Consider the following 21,902-nt stretch of genomic DNA (forward strand, 5'->3'; position numbering starts at 1 on the left):
AAATAATAGTACCTGGAATTTCATTTTTGAAAATGCCACTTTCCCAATAAAACGGTTTCTTCTGTTTTATTTTTTGTTAACATTGTTCATGATAATAACCATAATGTGTCAGCAACAGATATTGCCACACACCTTGTTCACTTAAAGAATAATTTATCTGTCATTAACTCCATTTTTTGGCGACTGTAAGCACAGAGCCTCTGTAGACATTCGCTGAACAAAAATAAGAATTTTCTACTGATTAACCCTAACATTTGAAGCCATAATTAATATACCCTCTTCAACATCCAAGATTAATAGTGTACTTGTTAAATATGAATCAGATTGAATAACAACAGGAATTAGCTTAGAAACAAATAAAAGGATTTATTGATAATAAAATTTGAGGAGTATTGCACATAGTTTAAAAATAATAGGCATATTTTAAACAAATAAATGCTGGTATACACATTAAATCTGAATAGTTACACAGTCAAATTGACACAATACATCCAAATTCTACAAATAAATAACAATACAAATTACACTAACCTTTTTCTAAATTGAAATGCATCTGTATTTAATTTTTACATTCAACTATAAGTTATTATTTTCTCATTAAATTATAATCCATCAGCTAAAACCAATTTGTTAGGCCTAAATAAAAAAGCCATTTTCACTCACAAGGCATTTTAAAGCTCACTCTGTTTTTCAATGCATCACACATTCACACAGTCATAAAATACCAAAAATGATCAAAACCAATGGCATCATTAAGTTAAAAACAGTTTTAAATTTAAAAAAGTTTAACATGTGGGTTTTGGTAAGGAACGAGTGACTAGAGATCAAACATTGATGTTAATTGTTCGTAGAACGTGTTTTTCGGAGTCATTGTGATGTGAACTGAAGGTACTGTAACACGCTTGTTGGGACAAAGACTGGAGGAACTCCGTGAGGTATGCCTAGAAAAAATTGGAGAAAATTAAACTTCACTGTTTACAGCATGTGATGCTGATTAATACGAACTGAGACACGTTCTTATAGATCATCCCCCCCCCTCTAATGCCTCTATTTGTTGCATTTTTAAACAATTGAAGAAAAATTCATGATTTATAATTTTGCGATTTAAAGATGAGTATTAATCTATTATACATAAAACAGCAGGTTTTTTTTCATCCATTTCCTTTTAACTATCGACAGGAGTGTGCATATTATATATATGCAGGGTTGTCTCTAAAAATTGAAGTAGAAGGAGGAAATGAAAAAGTAGAAGGTGGTCTGGGGGTCTTGCTTATAGCTACATTGTGTTTGAAATGCAAAAATAGCCGGGTAATAAAGGCATTATAAGTGGGGGAATTCCCCGCCTCCCGGGTCTAATAGACAACCCTGTATATGTATGTGTACTTGACTCAAAAGTTTTGAGTAATGTTAATAAATATGAAACAATAATGAAAGCATCTTAGACTATGTATTTTTACACTGACTTTTTCTCTCTTCATACTTTCAAATATATCCATGTATTGACATGCACACTGACCTGTAAATCTATCTGGTAGGTCGGGTCTTTGGAGAAATCGGGGTCCTCTTCCTCCTCATCATCAACATCATACCCTGAAGTAAAGCATTTCAAACATTTAATCAAATGTTCATTCAAATATCAGGGCTCGACATTAACGCTTGTCCGCTTGTCCGGTACCAGTTAAAAAAATATACGGACAAGTGAATATTGCTTGCCACTTGTTCGACTGGACAAGTGCAATTTTATGTAAAGAAGTCTCCAACATTTTAAAAAGTAAAGAAAGTTTTGTGATAAGTTTATCCGTAGTCCCGTTATAAGTTTATCGATTAGTTATTTTAAGTTTCGATCCCGACTTCAAATTGAAATGCAATTGAGTTACTCTTAATCGGGATTGAAGTTCACTAATTACAAACAACTTTCAATATTGAACTGTAAAGGTGTGGATCTTAGTTCTTACAAAGTACCAAACACACGTTATCAAAAAGAAAGGAAGAACAGGTAGCAAAGATAAACTTAAGGATTGTGGAAAGAAATGTATTTTATTTTCGGTTTCATTCATCATTGATAGATTATGATGACTTTCCATGTTTAGTTTAAAATACAGCTGACAAATCAATATAAGAGTTACATGTATTTTAAAACCTGATGCTAAATTTAAAATGTCTTAATTGTAATTTGCCATGACAAAGCTACAGCTGACAAATCATGTTTAATGTTATATGGAACCAATACACTTTAAGTTTCCATTTAGGAAATCAGGTTATTAATTATGGCAAGAATAATCGATAGATGATTTATTTTAGTAATACAGAACTGTAGTTTTCAAGTTGCCAATATTTGATCTTTAATATTGAAATTTTTTTGGACAAGTGAAGTTGAAGTTCGGACAAGTAAATATCTTGGTCACTTGTCCGAATGGACAAGTAGGAAAAAAAGTTAATGTAGAGCCCTGAATGTAAAGATTTTTAAAAAAAGTTTTCACAAACATCTTTGATCCATGTTTCCTTAAACTTAATCTTGCATTTCCATTTTTTTTTTTAATCTGTAGCATAACAGATGGCTTTATTCCTGTATCCAACAGGTTCAAATTCATATTCCAGAAGACTTAATGTCAGCTTCTTGTTTTAACAAGAATATCTTTCACATTACTTGCGAAAAAAAAACTCACACACATTAGATTTTTAATAGTTACACTGTCTACAGATATATATATAGAGAGAGAGAGAGAGAGAGAGAGAGAGAGAGAGAGAGAGAGCTGATCAATCAAACAAGCAACTTTGCCAACATGTTAAACCTGATATATTTATGCATCAGTCAGTTGCAAACCCTTAAGGTAAAAGTATATATATTTGACCCCCCCCCCCCCCAACATTACCACCAATCACTTATTATCAGCATAAAGAGTATAATCACCATTAAACTTGGCTGCAATACTGTCAATCAGAATTTATCTATCTCCATAACAGACACTTACAAACCCTTTGAGTACAAGTATATTTGACACTTTCATCTTATCAGTGCTTTCTTATTAGAAAAAATACAAGGTATAATCACCATTGAACTCGGCCGCCATACTGTCAATCAGGTCAGACAGAGTCTGCCCCCTCAGCTGGATGTCTTCCTCACCATCAGCATCTTCATCTTCCCAGTCGTCTTCCTCATCATCCTCATCATCCTTACCGGCCTTACACATGTTTGTCTCTATTTGGTTGGACAGTTCGTTGATGAGCAGTTTATAGATCTTGACCAGAACTGGAATGGTGGTCCATTGAACTGGTTCTGAAAGAAAATTTAAAACTGAGTAAAAGAATTTTTTTTAATTCCCTATATTATAGAAAAGATGACACTAGTATTCTGAACAAATTTCTCCCCCCCTTTAATCTTTTAATGTTGACATTTTTAAATTGCCTTTATTCAAAATGTGTTAAATTTTTGCTTCATGTGTCTGTTTTAGAAAGCAGATTCTTTTAAATCAGGTCTTGCTTGCATCTATGTACATGTATATTGATAAGTACATCCAGAAATTGATCAAGTATATTCATTTCATAATGACACAAACTGTTTCACCCAACCATCTCTTTGCTACCCCCCTCCCATTATCAATTTTTCTGTCCTAATTTAAATTAGCTTTCATACATACCATGTCTTTCAATGGTGCTGTTCACATACCAATATCAGAAATGAAAGTCTTGTTTATAATAGTACTAATATTGAACATCAGTCCATCTCTTGTTTAGTACTTACACTAGCTCATTTCTCTCTTTGGTACTACTCTCTTACAGTTCGTAGTTCATGATAGAGCCTTACTTACCGTGCTTTATATTCACACCAGCCCATCTCTTTGATCAGTACTGTTTACTTACGGTTGGCCGTTTTGGACCTGGTTCTGATCCCTGAGGTGGGCTGTTCCACTTCCTCCCCTTGGATCATGATCTCCTGCAGTCTGGTGTCGTTGGCCTGTATCGCATGTAGCAACAGCTTACATAGGGCAACAGTGCTAGAAAACAACAGAAAATTGCACCTTAGAAAACTACACCATTTTTATCATCTTCGTTTACACTTTTGAAGACTGAAATTGTCATAAAGGTAAATCAAAAATGCTTTCATTCAGAACAACTTTTTTTTATTTTTTTTTTATTTTAATTGCTCATACAAGCAAGGAGTATGATGGCTTGTGAGTACCATAAAATCACAAAAATGACTTACTCAAATAGAGAGTACATGTATTACAGTTCTTAAGTAGGAAATTAGCACTGTACCAAAAATAACTTGCAAGCAATATATATCAAGATACCTTACAGTTATCTTATCTATAGTATGTGTTCTTTACCAGACTTTTCTTTCGTAATTGCCGTAGAAGAGATGCTGGCGGGAGCACCACTCTGTGAGCACAAACTCCAGGGCGGGTTTTCCGGTGGGGCCCGGGACGTTGGTCAGGAAGTCGAGCACAGCAGGCATGTTACTGATCATCAGCTGGGCAAACACCATCACCAAACTCTGAAAACAAATAACAGATGTTATCATACACAACCTTAGTGACATCAATATTTTCAAAAGATGATTCATTTGCATGTTATTTAACTTCAGGGACAGGAATACAGAAGCTTTTTCATCTAAAATCAAAGGAGAGAGGGAATGTTTAAAAATTTCACAAGAGTAACCAAATCATACCACTCACTTTTTGGGCAATGTCCGTTCTCAATGAATATTATGTTAAAAGCATTATAATGTATATGCAGTGTTTGTCTAGAAGTCTTTTAACACAGTCTAAATGACATTTCAGGACTACATTAGTACTAGTCACTTGTCGCACAAGACCGGGAGTCACTTACTACAATGTTTTTTCATAAAATATTGTTGAGCGAAACCAAATGTAGTCACAAAAGAGTCATTCAGCAGAGTTATTGTTTTGAAGTTGTGAAGAGTAGAACCAGAAAGCATTAGTACCTCCATCACACTGAGGGTCTCTGCTTGCTGCATCTTGCTGAGGACCAGTCTCAACATCAGGTCCAAGTTCTCGCCGAGCTGGTTCCCGACCTTTGTGATCACTATGGAGACCAGTCGCCCCACAAAGGAAGCTGTGTGTTCCGAGGTTTTAGGGTCCAGAAGTTTTGATATCACCTGCATGATGTAATACAGTCCGTTGTTACCTGGAAAGGAAAAACCATGACTTATGTAACTTACAATACATGTACATGTGCATTTACTTGTAAAGGAATGATCTGCACAACAGATGCAAAGGCATTAACAGCCAACTACGTGTTATACATGCACAATCACATTGAGATAAAATCATTTGCAGAAAGTTTATTAGAATTGGACCTTAAACTGTAACAATGAGACCTGGTACAGAGATGAAGGTTTTCCATGTATGATTTACAAAGACCGAGATATATAATTCAGTATAAGGACTCGTTGTCTTTATTCAATATGCAAAAGCATTTTTATTCAAATATGTTTAGAATGTTAAAAAACTACATCATTTTAAAGGCAGTTTTGTCCCATCTTTTGAGCAAGACCTTTTACTGTCACTATATCAATAACTAAATAAACCACATATTATAATTTATTATATACAGAAAAAGAGCTTCAAAATATAAAATTCTTTAACAAAGAGCATCTGATAAAGAATGGATCGATACTGGTCTACCTTCATAACTAAGGTAACCCAAAATAACTTTCACTTCCATAAACATCTTACATGTACAACAGATTATTGCATAAAGTCTGGATAAGAGATGACAGGCTATGTTAATTTTTCATTTCAGAGCTACTGCACCGACCTTGTTCGTCATGCCACGCCATGACCTGCTCCAGAGCCACTGACAGGAAAGCCCTCAGACACTCTCCCCCATTCTGCATGGCGGCATTGTCGTCCGTGTGTAGTGTGCAGTGAACCGCAGCGGGAAACCCGGTCTTGATCATGACCTCGGACAACGGCCCTTTGTGTGCCCTGACCATAGTCTCCATCATCTCCAGTGATACCTGGAATGATATGTTCATGTAAAAATGAAATGATTTTCTTTGAATTTCTGGCCCACAGGGCATAAAAGATTACAAAATAGGTAGAAAGTCCTAAATAAACAATAAACGGCATTCAATGCACTGAACTAATGTACATACATTTATTTCACTACTTTATAAGCTAGTAAAATACATTTTAAAATTGACATTAAACAAATGGACATTTTCATGCTTAAACACAGTACACTTTCTATGAATTATCCTATAGTTTATTAATGAAATCCTCAATCTCTTTTTTTAACACTTCGAAAATCTAGTCTAGAACAAGTTACATGAACTCCATACAAAATATGTTTTTTTTCCCCTACATTACTTTTGCCATACATCAGGATACAATAAGATCCTTTAACACAATGGCCTTGTGGACAGAACATGAAAAATATTTCCCTATAAATATATACCGTATTTTTCCGACGATTAGTCGGTATTTTTTTCATCTGAAGCAGAGCACCCGACTTATCGTCTTGTTCGACTTGTCGTAGGCTCGTAGTCAGAATTTTTTTTAAAATAGCATTAAAAATCTTGGTTTTAATCATCTTGAGTTGGCTGTGTGATTGAAAATTACGTTGGTGAATTCACTGTTCATCTTTAATAATTATCATTTTCACTCATCTGTCAACACTTAAATACATAATAATAACAACAGTTATTAAAAAATGTTACATTGTCATTTATCAATTAAAAGTTTTACCGTTCCGTTTTTATAAACACATCGTCACATGGTTCTGTGTATCACTAGTAGGAAGATAACATTGCGCAGTAAAATTGAAACCAAGTTTGAATGGAAGAAAATATTGCAGTAGGTCCGGGGGATGTTTTTTAAAATTTAATTATTTTATTTGTAAAGAGTTGTTAGTGGAAAGTATAAATCAGAAATATTTAATGGTCAAATTCAATCTTAAAATACGTAATCGGCAATTATCAATACTACTGTTTATACAATAGGCTGACACCGGTTGTGTTAATAATCTTGCCCTAAGGCTGAGATCTTTACGGCAATTTCACTCCCTGTGTATATAAAGAGTACCGTTATAAGAGTGGTTATAGTTCATTGATTAATTATTGTCCAATTCTTTGATTATTGTTAGATAGTTTTTTTAGGAAACGTACGTATGTCGTATATCGTCATTATCAAGTCGTACAAATGATCGATCTATTTCTAACAGTGTCTATGTAAAACAATAGCGTGTAACTGCATTACTGGATACAAAGTAAACAAGTTTCATCAAATCATAGTAATTGCTAAGCTTTCTGCACTTGAGATCCCCCTTTGAAGTCAGACACGAGACAGGTGCATGCCTATGACACCGGAAATTGTTAAACAAACATTGACCACGCGCCGAGTCAACAGGTGGCTGGTTACGTAATGGCGAATACACTGGCGATAGTCAGAGTGGATACTTATTTTAATGCTTGGGAATAAAATATTTCTGACAAAGTAAGTTTAGTTTTGCATAACACGCGATATCCGGAATTGTTTAAAATGCAAGCGACTTTGTAAAAGTTGCCGGTATTTGAAAATTTGATGCATAAGTATAAAGCGTAATTGTTTAAATGTTAATCATTAATAATAATTGGTAGCAATATCGGTGACATCGTGGCATCATACACTGATAATGTTACTGCAGTTTTATAGGCCATTTTGAAGTGATAAGATCGACGTATGGTCTGAGATCGACGTATCATAGGATTTTGTTAAAATTTTGGCTAAAAATGGGCAATTCGACGAGTCGTCCGCATCGACGAGTCGTCGGGAAAATACGGTATACAGTTTGTTTATTGTATGGACTAACTAACTGACTTACTGGTGGGAGGCTGACAGGAACCTTGTCTGGGGCCTGGAGAATACTGACTAGGGTGGGGAGAAGACGATGTTCAAGGGGACCAGCACAACTCTCGTTGCCGGCTAGTTCCTTGAAAATGTCCTGCACAATGTTCACAACTACTGGATCTAAAAAACATTAATCAATATTACGTTTGTCGGATCTACAAAAATTTTGTTCTATATCTCGATCGTGGCTAGCATAACTAGATTGTAATACAATGTACATTGTGATCTTACTCTCACCCTTTGTGAAACAAAAATGGCTGAAAAAAAAAACAGAATTACCTGAGGAAAACTTGAGAAAGACAGCAATAGTGAGAGGAGTAACTTTGCTCTCTACAGAGGCAGTGAAAGCTTGATCAACCTGTAAAAGAAAATGTAACACACATCGAAAAAACCAATTGATTTCTAACTTATCAAAGTATAAAACTATAACATAGATGAAAGGAAAAATTTTGCATCAAATGCAAGGAGAGAAAGGGAAAGAAAGAAAATAATTGTCTTGACAATTACTGAAATTGTGATTGATAATCTAGACCAACTTACAGTTAACAGTATGGACATCGTTTCTAGACACAAGGACAAGACGTCTGAGGAGAACTGGGTGGCGATGGAGAGTAGGCCGTCCAGTATGTTGGATAGGAATGGAATCAGGTACTGAGTGGTGTTGGCCGACTTCAGATGCTGACAGTAGCTGTACACCGCCCGGATGGCGGAGATTCGGATCGTGGGGGGCTGGGTGGCATGGAGTCCACCAACTGTAGACTGCAGGAATCTGAAATTGAGGGGTCAATTTTAATGCAGTCTCATTTAAATATCATCCATAGTATATGTTGATACTTTTCCTTCGTCATATGTTTACAGTGGAGCCTCACTTATCCGGACACTTTTGTCCCCAGGCCAAATCGTCCGGATAGGTGAAGCGTCCGGATATCTGAATTGTGATATTTACCTTTAATATTTATGGAAATATAACTCATAAATAAATTATACAATTAAATATTTTATTTTGATAGCCATAAGCACTACAAAAGCATTACAAAGAAAAGTTGAGTTTTTTTTTAATTTAACAAAACAAAATTTTGTTAAAAACATTATTTAAGGTACATGTATGTTTTTTCCACAGGAAAGCAAGCACTACATTCGCTCTCTTGGCCGGTGGTGTTGACATGTTTGAAGCTGCTCAACATTTGTTGATTGAAAATGGATGAAAATCTGTATATATTCCCTTATTGATAATTGTCCAAGCTATTTTTTCATTGACAGAACTTACCCAAGCTAATTTTACGTATCCATCTTTCTATAGAGTTAATTGCACCCAAGCGATATTTACAAGTAGCGTGAACACTCGTCCACGCCATGTTTGGCAAAAATTATTATTACACTGTTAATTGAACACACGCTGTAAAATTAATGTCGATACCCTGAACATCCCAAGCGGTCTTAATAACTATCGTAAACAGAACTCAAATTATCAAATATTTCATTTCAATTATGTTTAAAATGAATAGGCGTACGAACGATCTAATCACACTACGATTAATAGAATTTTAATTCAATCAATAGATGACTTTTTAAAACACAAATTAAACAATTTTCATGACATTTTAATCAAACAATAACAGTTCATAAGTTAAATGGCGACAATTAAACATGTCGCATCCATGGTTATCGTAATATCCTCGGGCGAGTACATAGCGTGACACAGGTGACCCCGATTACCGGACGAAGGCATTGTTTAAAACCAACAACCAGTGTCAGATGTTTTTACACCAATTTTCACTCGCGCATAAAAAAACTTTTGTGCCCCCGAACACTAAAATGTGACCGTCCAGTTAAATGGGTTAGAATTTAAAGGAAAACTGTATTATGTGGTAAAATTTGACCGTCCGGATCCGGAACGCGGAATTCCGGATAAACGAGACAAATAATTGTGTAAAAATTCCGTTCCCAATAAAAATCGACCGGAAAGTGAAGCGTCCGGATATCTGGTGTCCGGATATCTGAGGCTCCACTGTATACGTTATCTATATTTTGTATATACATTCCGAATCATACAGTGGGCAATGGCCACGGAGTACCAATAATCAATTAACTTATCTTAAGTTAAATTTAATCTGCATGTTGTTATTCTTAATGCTCTAAATCTCATGCTTCCACCCCTTATTCTTTACAAGGCATCTAATTAAGTTACAGTGTGTTGCATTCTACATTTGAACTGCAGAGCTGTAACCAATAACCATACTTAAATACTCCATTGTTTTCACACAGCCCCCAGGGTGATAAAACAAGAGGCACGGACCACTAGCATTATTTCACAATGCTGCACTGACCTGTTGAGGAGCTCTGGAGATGTAGAGGTGACCTCTGTGTATCGACTGGCCGTCCATAAACTTCTCCCAACCAAGAACGGAGAAACTGTAAAAATGATAATAAAAATACTTTAGCAATAGAGAAACTGTTATGACAGTTATGGAGAGGAGCAAAACATAGAAACAAATATATTTTTACCATATGCATTTATGAAATACCTACATAATAAAGCCTTTAAACAAAATTTTTCCCGAAAAATTAAAACGTCCATGTAAAATGGATATGCATTCCCTACATCTCTTATTTTACAGAAGTACTTATTTCTGAGATTCCATGATTTTATATAAAATCATACATGAGAACAAATATTGCAGGTGCTGAAGTTTTGTTGCAATTTCTTACAGTTTATAACTGTCAGAAAACTTAAAACAAGATTTTAAAATCCACACTAGATGCTACTCATGATTTTAAGCATGATTTTAAGCAAACATTAATTTCTAGCATTTAACTGGGAATTTACATCACCAAATATCTATTTCTGATAACATCATATCACTCTTTCTCTCTTACAATCAGATTACAGTATCGTATGACTTTTATCATTTTGAGGATGTCAACTTGACTAACTGCAGAAATTCATGTCGGCCAGCACCACAGACTGGAGGAAGCCGGTGATGTCAAACTGGACTTTTCCGGACTGGATAGACTCCGTGACCAGGTCCGTCACACTCCCCATAGCCAGCATGCAGGACTCATGGACTTTCCACCTAAATATTGAATTATCTACATAAAGTATATTTGCCACTTCATTTGCACTTGTCAAATCTTGTCAATGAAAGAATGAATTTGACCAAAATTGTACATGTAAAAAACACATTTAGTTAATGAATATACATGTACATTGACAATATAGTTATGTAAATATTTTTTAAATAAAAGATACAAATACATGAAATGGTAAACAAATTTATGTATCAAATTTATGTAATTTCAGCATTTGAAAGTGACATAACACTTGCAATAGGTCAGTTTTCAAAGACTGGTCTCTACTTGCTATTCAAACTGGCAGAGCTAACTTTAGAAAAGATGCAATTATTGCCAAATTCTTTACAAGTATCATGGAAGATGTTCAAAGATTGCGCATACATTTCTGTCTCGCATTAGTTAATGACAATGAAATTAGTAAAGTCTCCACCCACCAGTTTGGGTCGTTGGCGTTCTTTAGTGGTTCCACGGTAGTCAGGTGCTTGGTGACAGCCTGACACAGGGCGGGGGCGCTGTCTTCTGGGAACTCACTACAGATGGACTACAATCACACAAAGCAGGTGTTTATGGGGAAGATTCACTGACAACAAATAATACTAATCCATTACATGTACTTTCTTTTGATTGATAAATTCATTCTTTATCTGCAACAAGTGTCAGCAATTTATACATAACTTGGATATAGAAGCAATAGAATAATGTATCAGATGAAATACATTTTTAAGAAACATTAGAGAAAATCCACCGTATCTCTGTTTCTAGAATTGACTAAATAAATATACATATATGCACTTATACTAAAATATTTGCAGCAATATGAAAGCAATTAATTGTAAAACTTTGACTTCTTATTAGTCAACATCAGCCTTTTTCCAGACAATGTGTTGAAAATTGAAGAAAAAGGAGAAGTGAATGCTCTTACCAACAAGATGTCTTGTGCTGATATTCTGACTGAATACGAAAAGGAATCGTCATCTTCATCCTCCACAAACTGGTCTGGACTATTGGTCCACAGTCTCACCTGAAACATTAAATTCAAATAATATTTACTCTTGATGAAACTCCATCATACTCACACTAATCTCACAAACTTGCTGTTAATAGACAAGCCTTCAATTCTTTAAATGACAAAAATATACAAGCCAGACCATCAAAATGAAAAAAAATCTCTGCTTAATGCTAGTCTTTTAATTATCAAAGAACCAATTAAACTTTCGAATAAAATCTTTCGGTGTTTTAATTTTTCCTCGTTGAACTCTAACCTGATCATCAGTCATCTGCATGTAGAGGATGACGTAGTACAGGATGTCGTTGACGGAACTCTTGACGGTCGTGCGGAACTTGGAAGTGTCGATCAGAACATGGACGAATTCAAACACCCCGTACACCAGACTCTCAAACCCTAAGACCTCACCTGTCCAATACATCATTGTAAATATACATTACATACATGTACATAATGTAAACCAATTTTAGGTTTTGTTATAATCAAACCCAATTTTAGGTTTTGTTATAATCAAACCACAGAAATACATAGTTAATTAATACTTGAGAATTTACATGAAAATAAGAAATTAAATTATATATTTGTAACTTATTCAGGACATGTTCAGCGTTCTTTCTTCATAAAATTTTTCTTCAAAGATTATATTGTAGAAATGTACTTTAGAAAAGTCATGAAATAAGACTCGGCCGAAATTAAATTCAACTATTACACATGATTTATATAGAATTCTGAAACAACATACCATCTGATATAAAAAAAAAATCTCAAATCTAATATTTCTAAATAAAATTTCAAAAAATGTGCATGCTTATTTGTGATTTATATTGTTTTAAAAAAAACGTCAAAATGAAACTTTTAACATTTCATCTCACCGACATATTCTTCTGTAAAAATCCCAAATTTAATGAATTTGCAAATGAAAATGTCTATATATTTGTTATCCTCACATGAAAGTTCGGTGTGTCAGTGTTTTGTGTATCTAACCACTTTTTTTTCTCCAAGCCTTAACATACTTCAAATTATTATTTTTTTTTCTCCCCTGCCTTAACATACTTCAAATTATCGTTAACTTTTGGGTTTTTATTTCCTCTTTTAAACAGTGTGCCTCCTCTGCACCCCCACTTTTCCGGTCAAAGCTTATCATCTCAACAAGAATCAAATCGTACAAAGACACACAAACATTTACCATCAGAATCAACAGGGTCGTCAGATTCCTCCAAACTGTTCACGACAGTCCTCACATAGCTAAATCAACATTAAAGAAAACTGTAAGCAAGGTAGGATTTGCAGACACCTTAAATTCTTAAAAAAATCACCAACATCATCTCATAACTGACAAAAGCATGTACAAGACCACTACATCAAAATACACAAAAATAATTCATACTACAAATAGACAATATCTTGTTCTTTATTAGAAAACATCTTAACACAATCAATTTAGTAATTAGATGAGTATACATGCACATGTATATGGCAATTTGCTTATTCAAATTGAAGTGTGATGCATAACTTTAAGTTTAAAGATGAAGATAAAATAATCTTTAACAAATGAACAAGCTTCAATTTCAGTTACGGGTTCATTATTTTCATAATCTACCAAAGATAATTTTTAACGACTCATTGGAGGTGCAACCCTTTAAAGTGAGCCTCTTCATGGTCGCTACATGAACGCTCACTTACTAAAAAGCAGATACCCCCATGCTGTCAAAAATTCTGCCAAATACATGTATAAAATCAAATTTTGTGCCGACAGTATTACAGCCGAAGATAAAATCAACACTAGGTTTAAGGATACAAGTCAGCACTTTGAGTGAATATCAACCAAATAGGTGGTAGGATGTCATTGATGTACTGTGACATCAGCTTAGGGAAGTTCTTCACCAATGTAGTGATAGCCTGAAAATGAAAACACTTGTCTTAATCATGTATGGTAAATATACAAACTCATCATCTCTAATCCTCCAAAATGTAAAGAACAAATTACAGTAGAGCTTTATTATTGCATCATTTCCCAATTCAAAGTTATAAATCATTTAATGGAATGGAAAAATTGTTTATTTTTTGGATAGGAAATCCTTTTTTATTTTATTTTTTACAAAAGCAGCCTATTTAACAGATGAAGCATCCCAATGTTGCACATATTCATTAAATACCTTTTTATAGAATAACACAGTATTAGAATTTTAGCAACATCTTGTACTATCACTTAATTAATCCACTTCATAGAAAGAATCATATACAATATAGAAGAAAGAAAGCCACCCAGTAAGTCCGAACCTTAACAATTTCCATCTTCAGTCCGCTGTCTGATGTCAAGCCGTCGGGGACCTGCAGAGCCTGTATGAACGCCTGGGTAAACTGGGGAATGAAGGGGAACAACAGCTGTTTGGCAATACCCTGTCCATTTAAAAAATACAAACACAAAAAAATCATTTTGGTTTTTTTACATGAAAATTTTCAATTGCAGTGATTGCTCCCCATCTATCATTAAACCATAAATGCTGTCAGTATATTAAGTATATCTTTACTATATTCACAACTGACTTCAAAATAGTTAAACCCTTTTACACAGAAATTTGACATATACATGCAAATTCAAGTAAAAAATACTTGTCTAGATCAATTCTTCTCTTGAATCAGAATTCTTAGAAATTTTGTCGTTCAGAAAACACCAAAGTGATAACTGCATTACCCTTTGTATTTCTGCCATTGTAGCTATCATTGCAGCACAAACATTGAAGATGCTTACAGCTCGCGATCTGGTTCTGATTCCAAAAGTCTGAAAACATGAGAAAATTGTACACAATATATGTCGGCAGCAATATGTCATCTTCTAATTGGTACTTCTATCTTAAGATTAGATTGAGCATTGTTTACACTGTGTTGTTGTTTGCAACTTTGTGATAAAATTGCTTTAATGTGTTTCCCATCATTTATCTTACAAAAGAAACGTTTTAGAAATGCTATATATATTTGAATTTCCATCCAAACTTACGTCGGCATGCAGGAATATTTTATACATTTCTGGTAGAATAACTGGAGCTACGTGCCCCATCTGTGTATCAGTCACATCCTGTGTGAACTCTGAAATAACAGAAAAGAATGAAACCTTGTCAGACCTGTCTATTCATAAGTTAACTAGGTACTAATTTCGCCAATTTTTACAATTTTGAACATAATTTGATCCTATGAATCAAAATTCTTTAGATTCAAGATTCAAAATACATAAGTTATTCCAAAACGTTTCAAGACAGGTTTGAAACTGTTATCGAAGTGATGATTTTTTCCATGAAAATATATCTGAACTTGATGGAGAGATAAAAGTTAATCTAGAAATAATTAATGAGAAAAGTTACCAGATAAAACCCTCATGGATCCATGTACAGCATTGGGATCACCACTGGTCAACGCTTGCATCAGGATCTGAAACAACTCCGGCCATACCTCGGGCCAGTCCCAGTGAGCTATGGCCGATACAGCATATGCTACACTGGATCGAACCTTGCTGATTGACTCCTTAAGGCCAACAGGTAATATTCTTCTAATCTCTGCCTTTGCCTACAGTAGAGGTAAACATAAATCATTTAAGATTAAAGTTTTAAAGTTGTGTCCATTGATAAATAAGACTTTCATATTTGTGGAAAAAAAAAAATCTTTATTATAATTATATTGTTCAAAAAATGTCACAAGAGAGAATACATGTTGTATTCAGATGTAAATATGGACCGTGGATATCAGCCTGGGTAGCTCAGTGGTAGAGCTCCTGATTAGAGTTGCAGGGGTCCCGGGTTTGATTCCCGGTCCAGCCATATGTTTTCGTTGTATCTATATATGTACTCATTCCTCCTTTCCTACTACAAAATTAAATTCGTAAACAATCATCAACCAACCTGTTCGGGAACTTCAGGTTCTCGGAATTTGTCGCCATGTTTATACCAGTGAGCATCGACGTACTGTCTCAACAAAACAGACGACAACTGTCTTATTGCAAGGGGGCCCTGTGTATCAACAGTAAGTTCTGCAAGGTGTACACCAAATTCTGTAAAAGAAACATTTTCATTGATAAAACATAATAAACAGACCTCTTTTTAGAAATGATTAGAGAACATTAGAAAGAAAGCAGACATGATTAGAGAACATTAGAATGAAAGCAAATTTCTTTTGTTAATACTAATTGTATAAACGTTCATCATATGTGTAACAAAGCTTACAGATACCGTGCTACTTCAATATCAATACAATCAACAAGACTTCTGCGAGAAAATTCGGTCGGTTCTACCGGTTCTGTCAGATTGAAATATCACATTAATTATACACTGTAACAAAAAGTTGAATGCAGAATATACCATTTAATAGACCAAACCGTAAAATGGTGAATCGCTGTATGAATATCACGTTGATGTTTTGATGCTTTTTTTTTCGAAGGAGAAAAAACACGTGTGGCATGACACATCAATAAGCTTTGTGTCTGTGACATAATAATTACCTTCCGTGACTTCTAGAGCTTTAACTTGTTCTTCCCCAGATATTCTGACATTATGAATCGGTGATAAAATTGCATTTAAGCTCTCTACGAGAGCTTCCTTCAGCGATCGACTGTGATCCCCAGCTCCCGCCATATTGCTAAAAATTAAAACCGAAATAATGTGGCGGGAAAATTTAGTTTCGTATTTCATATTTTTCCTCGCATTCCATTGTATTAATGCTTATTCTGATATTCATTTATAACTCTGTTTTTAAAAGTAGTCGAGCTAATGTAGTGATGATAAATAAATTGTACGGAACTAATTCTTTGTAACGTAGGACGCGCACGTCATTCCGGACGTCATATTCAAGAATGAATTTCGCGAAGACCTTTATTGTGTTCGCAGTTCTTGTTGTCTGCGTGATTTCTTTAGCACAGGTTTGTAATGCACAAATTTAACTCTCTCTCTCTCTCTCTCTCTCTCTCTCTCTCTCTCTCTCTCTCTCTCTCTCTCTCTCTCTCTCTCTCTCTGTGCAAACGATAACGGCAAAACATCCGCGTCCCACAGTGGACATCTAGGCCTTCTCATAGACGAACAGTGTATAACCATTCAAAACTAATTTTCTACTGTTGAAGAATAATAGAATCATTCATTATATACTCGTGTGGGATAGTGAAATTCCACCGAGGGGACAAGATTCACGGTCTAGGACGAGGAGAGCCTCGTCCTAGACCGTGAATCTTGTCCCCTCGGTGGAATTTCACTATCCCACACGAGTATATAATGAATGATTATTTTTCTCGCATTATATTACCTTAAAAAATGATGTTTGACAACTTTTGTTATGACGTTCAAAAGATTACTTTCTGTATATCCCTCCGCGTGCTTCAAAAGTCAAAATGAGAGCATACGACAGTTTTTTAATTAAAAATATGATAAATTGTAATTAATTAAGCAACACAATTACTTAATGGATAATCTCATTTTACATTTCCCTACAGCAGACAACATCTGTTTAAGTTTTAAAACGGCGTAGTAATACACAGTGTAAGACAGAAAAATCTCGCACTGCTGTCTCACACCGGACAAACCGATCTAACACCGGTGATAATGCGAGAATTATCTATAACGTTAATTGCGGCTGTCATATACATGTACATATTTATACACTCTGCGAGCTATACTATCTGAGGTTTTCCTGTTTTTTTTTTTAACGATTTTGATATTGAAAAAAGCCAGGAAAACGTCAGATAAGAAGTAACATATCAAAATAGTTTAAAAAGCAAGGAAAACTTCAAATGATTTCGGACTATTTGCAAGCATCCTCACAATTGGTGGTTTATGAGTGGACTTGGGACCCCCGACTTGTGGGGATGCTTTGCAAGATGCCGCTCATTCAATTATCAGTGAGCATATATATTGAGCGAGAGAGAGAGAGAGAGAGAGAGAGAGAGAGAGAGAGAGAGAGAGAGTTACTATACTTGTACGAGGTAAATCATTGGGAAATAGATTGTAAGAGAAATACAAATACTTAAACATTCTGCAGGCAATAATTTTTAATCGAAATTGAAATATGATATCATAATAATATTGATTATACGTACGGAATATTGAACGAGGTTTGTGTCGTATGGTACAGAGAGAGAGAGAGAGAGAGAGAGAGAGAGAGAGAGAGACGTTACTCGCCAAAATAAACAACCTTTTTATAAAGTGATAAAGTATGCATAGGCTCAAGAAGACATGCATCATGATACATACAATTGTATCACTGTGATGATGTTCAAAATATAAATACATTTACCTTGTACAGATAAATCCTGTTTAAAGAGTTATGATAAAATTCTATTCTGAGAAATTTTGTTTTATTTAATTTTTTTCTTCTTTTTTTTGCATGCAGTCTTATTTTGAAGAACTAAAAATCTGGAAAAAATGTGACAGGGGTTCATCGGTGTCCTCTCTACAACCATTTTAAAATACAGTGCATATTACATGTAAAAAAAAAACCCAAACAAACACAGAACCGCACACAGACGGAAACAAAAAGAGAAAAACGTTTTTTTTTTCGTTTTTTTTTTCTGTGTGCGTTTTTTTAACATGTAATGTGCATGCATGCATAATACCGTATTTTATCAATGATACAAGGTTCCTAATTCGTTTTTAGAGCCATAATATCTAAATTTAGTCACTGTAATTAAAAAAAAGTTATAAAGCTCACAGAAACAAAAATACATTTGTAAATATATTATTGAAAAATATCAGGCTCTGAAGGGGGAAATCAGAGAAAGGTGTTGGCTACAATTTAAAAAAAATTAATAAGCCTGCCCCCCTCCCCCTGAATATAAGCTAAATTGAAAATGTCCATAACCTATAAGTTCCCAAATGAGTACTCTACGTGATAACATTCAACAAAAATGACTAATGGAATTTACATTTTTGATAAGTAAATTAAGTTATTTATTATAATTAAAAATGATACATGTATTACACATATCTATATTAATTATTCGATCTTGCAAACTTCTAGGGGAGAAAAAAAATGTGGAAATTTGTCAAGAAATTTAAAAACAGGAACAAAAAGAAACCGTCGGAGCTCTCCAAAAGTATTCACAACATGATAAAGACATCCCTGAACACAACACACAACGCTTTCATCAAAGAAGCCGGAACCGGGGTCGAATTCGAATGTGAAACAACCGCCACTCGGAACATCTTCAAAATGTTCCCAAGGGCCACCTACCGATGGACGCTAAACGATGGACCGCTAACGATGGAACCTGAGAGGATGGTATTCCGGATGGGTGACCTCGTCATTCAGGGGTTAAAGGCCACTGATACGGGTCTTTACTCGTGTCGTCTGCATTACACAGAGCGGAAGGTGCTAACCGTTGGCGTTTACTCTCTATATGTTAGAGCTGATTATGGAGCTACACTGGTTACACAGGGAAGAGAAATCCATTTACAGTGTCACGCACATCTGCTAGGTGTTTTATACCCTGGATCCGTCAAAAGCTGGTTCCAAAACGAAAAAATCACGTCATTACATGAAATATCTGCCAAACGAAAACAAAGTGACGTCATCAAAAAGGCGTCTGCCAAATTGGAGGGGAATTGGACATGCGTAGTTTACAATCCATTTAACGAAAAGAAGTGGACTACTGCTTTTTATAATATCAAAGTACTACCTTCTCCAAAAGGAGTGGCCTTAATTTGGGATTATGTCAAACATAATGTGAAGAAGACTATTCTGATGTTGTGTGGCTTTTTCTGCTTTATCATGGTGATTTCATCCATCTTTATTGACATAGTTGAGAAGAAGATGAAAAAGCAAGAAAAAATAGCATCGAAAATTGAGCATAAACTATTGGAGAACTCTGGTTGTGGTTTTTATGATAATGACGGAAATTTTTGTTACACGGATAAAGAAGGAAATGTTGTCGTCTGCAAAGATTCTGATGACGAAGGAAAAAAGGGTGCAACAAACTTGACCGCAAAAGTTATTGACATGGGAAAAGCAGCTTTAGAAAAGACAAAAGATTTGATAGAAGGCAGCCTAGGAGAAAGCACTGAAAGCACTAAAAGCACTGAAAGTAGCAAAGACGACGTGAACAAAAACGCAGCTAATGTCAGCACAACTCAAACGATTGACTCCTTTAGTTTTGAAGACAATACGTTATTAAGCTTTGTAGATGAGGATACCTCATGGGTTTACGAAGACTCGGAACATTCTTTTACAGAAACCGACAGCTTTGATGACAGTTACAACCAGAACCGTCCTCTTTTATCGTCCCACAATTATCACGTGAATTTCCGGTAGCTTTCCAAAACTATCAATTTATTCAAGGCTTTTACATCAATTATTCTTTAGCTTGTTGTGCATCTTTAATGCATGTACTTTTAAAATAGTGTAAGACTATAAACTTTATAATGTGTGTCTGAGATGTACCACTACGTACGTTACATTGCAGCCGGGAAATAGTTGTTTGCAATTGTGATACCAATTGTATCTCTTACAATATCTAATTATTGTATATAATACAGATTATTTCTCACATAAATCACTTTCAGATGCCTCTGTCTGAAATTCTAGTTAATGGGTTTTCCCTTGACAACAATGTCGATGTTCATATATATATTATGCATTATGCAGATAATGTTTAATTCTGCGGCAGATAACCGTACACATGCTGATGTTGTCAATAAATAAAAGCCACATAAAGCTAGTACATTCAAAGGAGCCTTAGGAACCCAAGTAAGTTGACAGAAACATGTACAGTGTACCTATACTTACGATAAGGAATAACACACATGTCCAAGACATTTCATTTTAAAATCGGCTTTGGATTGCGTCTTAATTAATCACCAAATGAAGGTTGTACACAGATTGACAGGCTTTCATCCTTGTTATCTTGTCACGTTGTATATTTTGTAATTACACCCACCTAGTAAATTTAAAATTTACAACATGACAATCTGATCAACTCTTCTGTCTGACAATTCATTACTTTATTTACTGTCTGCATTGCTCTATTAGAATAAAGCAGATCCCCATAAACGTCTACAACTATATCATTAGGGAAAATCTCTGATTTTGTTAAGATTGTTTTAAGTGAGTACCATGAATGTTGAAGTATTTGATACGATTGGTGTTCAACTCGTCCAGCATCGGCGGATCCAGAAGGGGGGGGGGGGGGGGTCCGGGGGTCGGAACCCCCCCCCCCCCCCCTTTCTCTGGGACTTATGATTTTTTTGGAAAACTTGTAATGCCTATTTAAAAGCAATTTTTCCATCTATGATATAAATAATGTAATTATCTCAAAGAAATGCTTTTAAAATTGCTTTTTTAAAGAATTTCTTTCAACATACCGTAATTTACATGTATTTCTTATTTGAAAAAACCCTAATCATCTTTTTATATCGAAAAAAGTACTCCCCTTCAGCACCCGGTGTTCACTTCCATAAGTAAACATGTGGAAAATAAAAAAAAATTACATAAACTTAAGCAGTATTGCTAAAAACACAGATTTATAATGACATCTACAATGTTTTCCTGCTCTATTTCTTAAAAAAAATCGATTATAGTTCATACAGTTTTGAACTGACAAGCCATCGAGTAAAACGACGTTCAAGTACGAGTACACTTATTCGTTTTAGTTTCAAAAGCTGCTTTCAATGTATTGTTTAGATAATTAACATAAGTAATTATTGAAGTTTACTTCGTTTCATACGAAAAATACAAAGGAAGTTACATGACCCGCTTATGCGCTTTATGCTATTTTTCTAGAATGCTAGCTACCTTCATACCCACATGAAACACAAAAGAAAGCCTTTTTTGTTTTGTTTCATTCAAGAGTCGGAAATTATGTTACAAAAATGCTGTGTAAGGGGTTAATATGTAAACCGTTATGAAGATGCACAACTTTTCAAAACTTTTCTGAATATGATCGCATCTTTACTAGTTCCCAATGATGTGGCGCGCCCTTTATGGGGAGAGAGGTCACATCA

General features: G+C 34.8%; 2 protein-coding genes across 2 annotated transcripts; one reads left to right on the top strand and one right to left on the bottom strand.

The window, feature by feature from the left end:
- Positions 1–346: 346 nt before the first annotated feature.
- On the bottom strand, positions 347–16,559 carry LOC128161469 (importin-9-like). Its single transcript, XM_052824746.1, has 23 exons — positions 16,421–16,559; positions 15,825–15,973; positions 15,291–15,492; positions 14,930–15,018; positions 14,627–14,713; positions 14,212–14,331; positions 13,730–13,830; positions 13,118–13,176; positions 12,188–12,339; positions 11,848–11,946; positions 11,360–11,466; positions 10,788–10,927; positions 10,181–10,265; positions 8,394–8,622; positions 8,133–8,211; positions 7,828–7,973; positions 5,782–5,983; positions 4,946–5,148; positions 4,329–4,495; positions 3,862–3,995; positions 3,053–3,277; positions 1,517–1,590; positions 347–941 (listed from the first exon to the last, which is right to left on the bottom strand). Exons 1-23 carry the CDS (start codon positions 16,551–16,553, stop codon positions 825–827), a joined length of 3,099 nt encoding a protein of 1,032 aa, XP_052680706.1. The 5' UTR covers positions 16,554–16,559; the 3' UTR covers positions 347–824.
- Positions 16,560–16,758: 199 nt separating this feature from the next.
- Positions 16,759–20,409, top strand: LOC128161575 (uncharacterized). Its single transcript, XM_052824888.1, has 2 exons — positions 16,759–16,837; positions 18,925–20,409. The coding sequence occupies exons 1-2, from the start codon at positions 16,772–16,774 to the stop codon at positions 20,212–20,214; spliced, it is 1,356 nt and encodes a 451-aa protein (XP_052680848.1). The 5' UTR covers positions 16,759–16,771; the 3' UTR covers positions 20,215–20,409.
- Positions 20,410–21,902: the final 1,493 nt, after the last annotated feature.

Source organism: Crassostrea angulata, chromosome 8, assembly GCF_025612915.1.
Source record: "Crassostrea angulata isolate pt1a10 chromosome 8, ASM2561291v2, whole genome shotgun sequence".
In the NCBI taxonomy this organism is placed as follows: Eukaryota; Metazoa; Mollusca; class Bivalvia; order Ostreida; family Ostreidae; genus Magallana; species Magallana angulata.

What these genes read in the sequence shown, in the direction of transcription:
- LOC128161469 (XM_052824746.1), bottom strand. Translation starts at nt 16,553, where the DNA reads ATGGCGGGAGCTGGGGATCACAGTCGATCGCTGAAGGAAGCTCTCGTA. An exon ending in AGCTCTAGAAGTCACGGAAG is followed by an intron (nt 15,974 to 16,420) that starts GTAATTATTATG and finishes TTTCTTTTACAG; the next exon opens with AATTTGGTGTACACCTTGCA. An exon ending in CAATGGCAGAAATACAAAGG is followed by an intron (nt 14,332 to 14,626) that starts GTAATGCAGTTA and finishes TTAAATGGACAG; the next exon opens with GGTATTGCCAAACAGCTGTT.
- LOC128161575 (XM_052824888.1), top strand. Translation starts at nt 16,772, where the DNA reads ATGAATTTCGCGAAGACCTTTATTGTGTTCGCAGTTCTTGTTGTCTGC. An exon ending in GCGTGATTTCTTTAGCACAG is followed by an intron (nt 16,838 to 18,924) that starts GTTTGTAATGCA and finishes GCAAACTTCTAG; the next exon opens with GGGAGAAAAAAAATGTGGAA.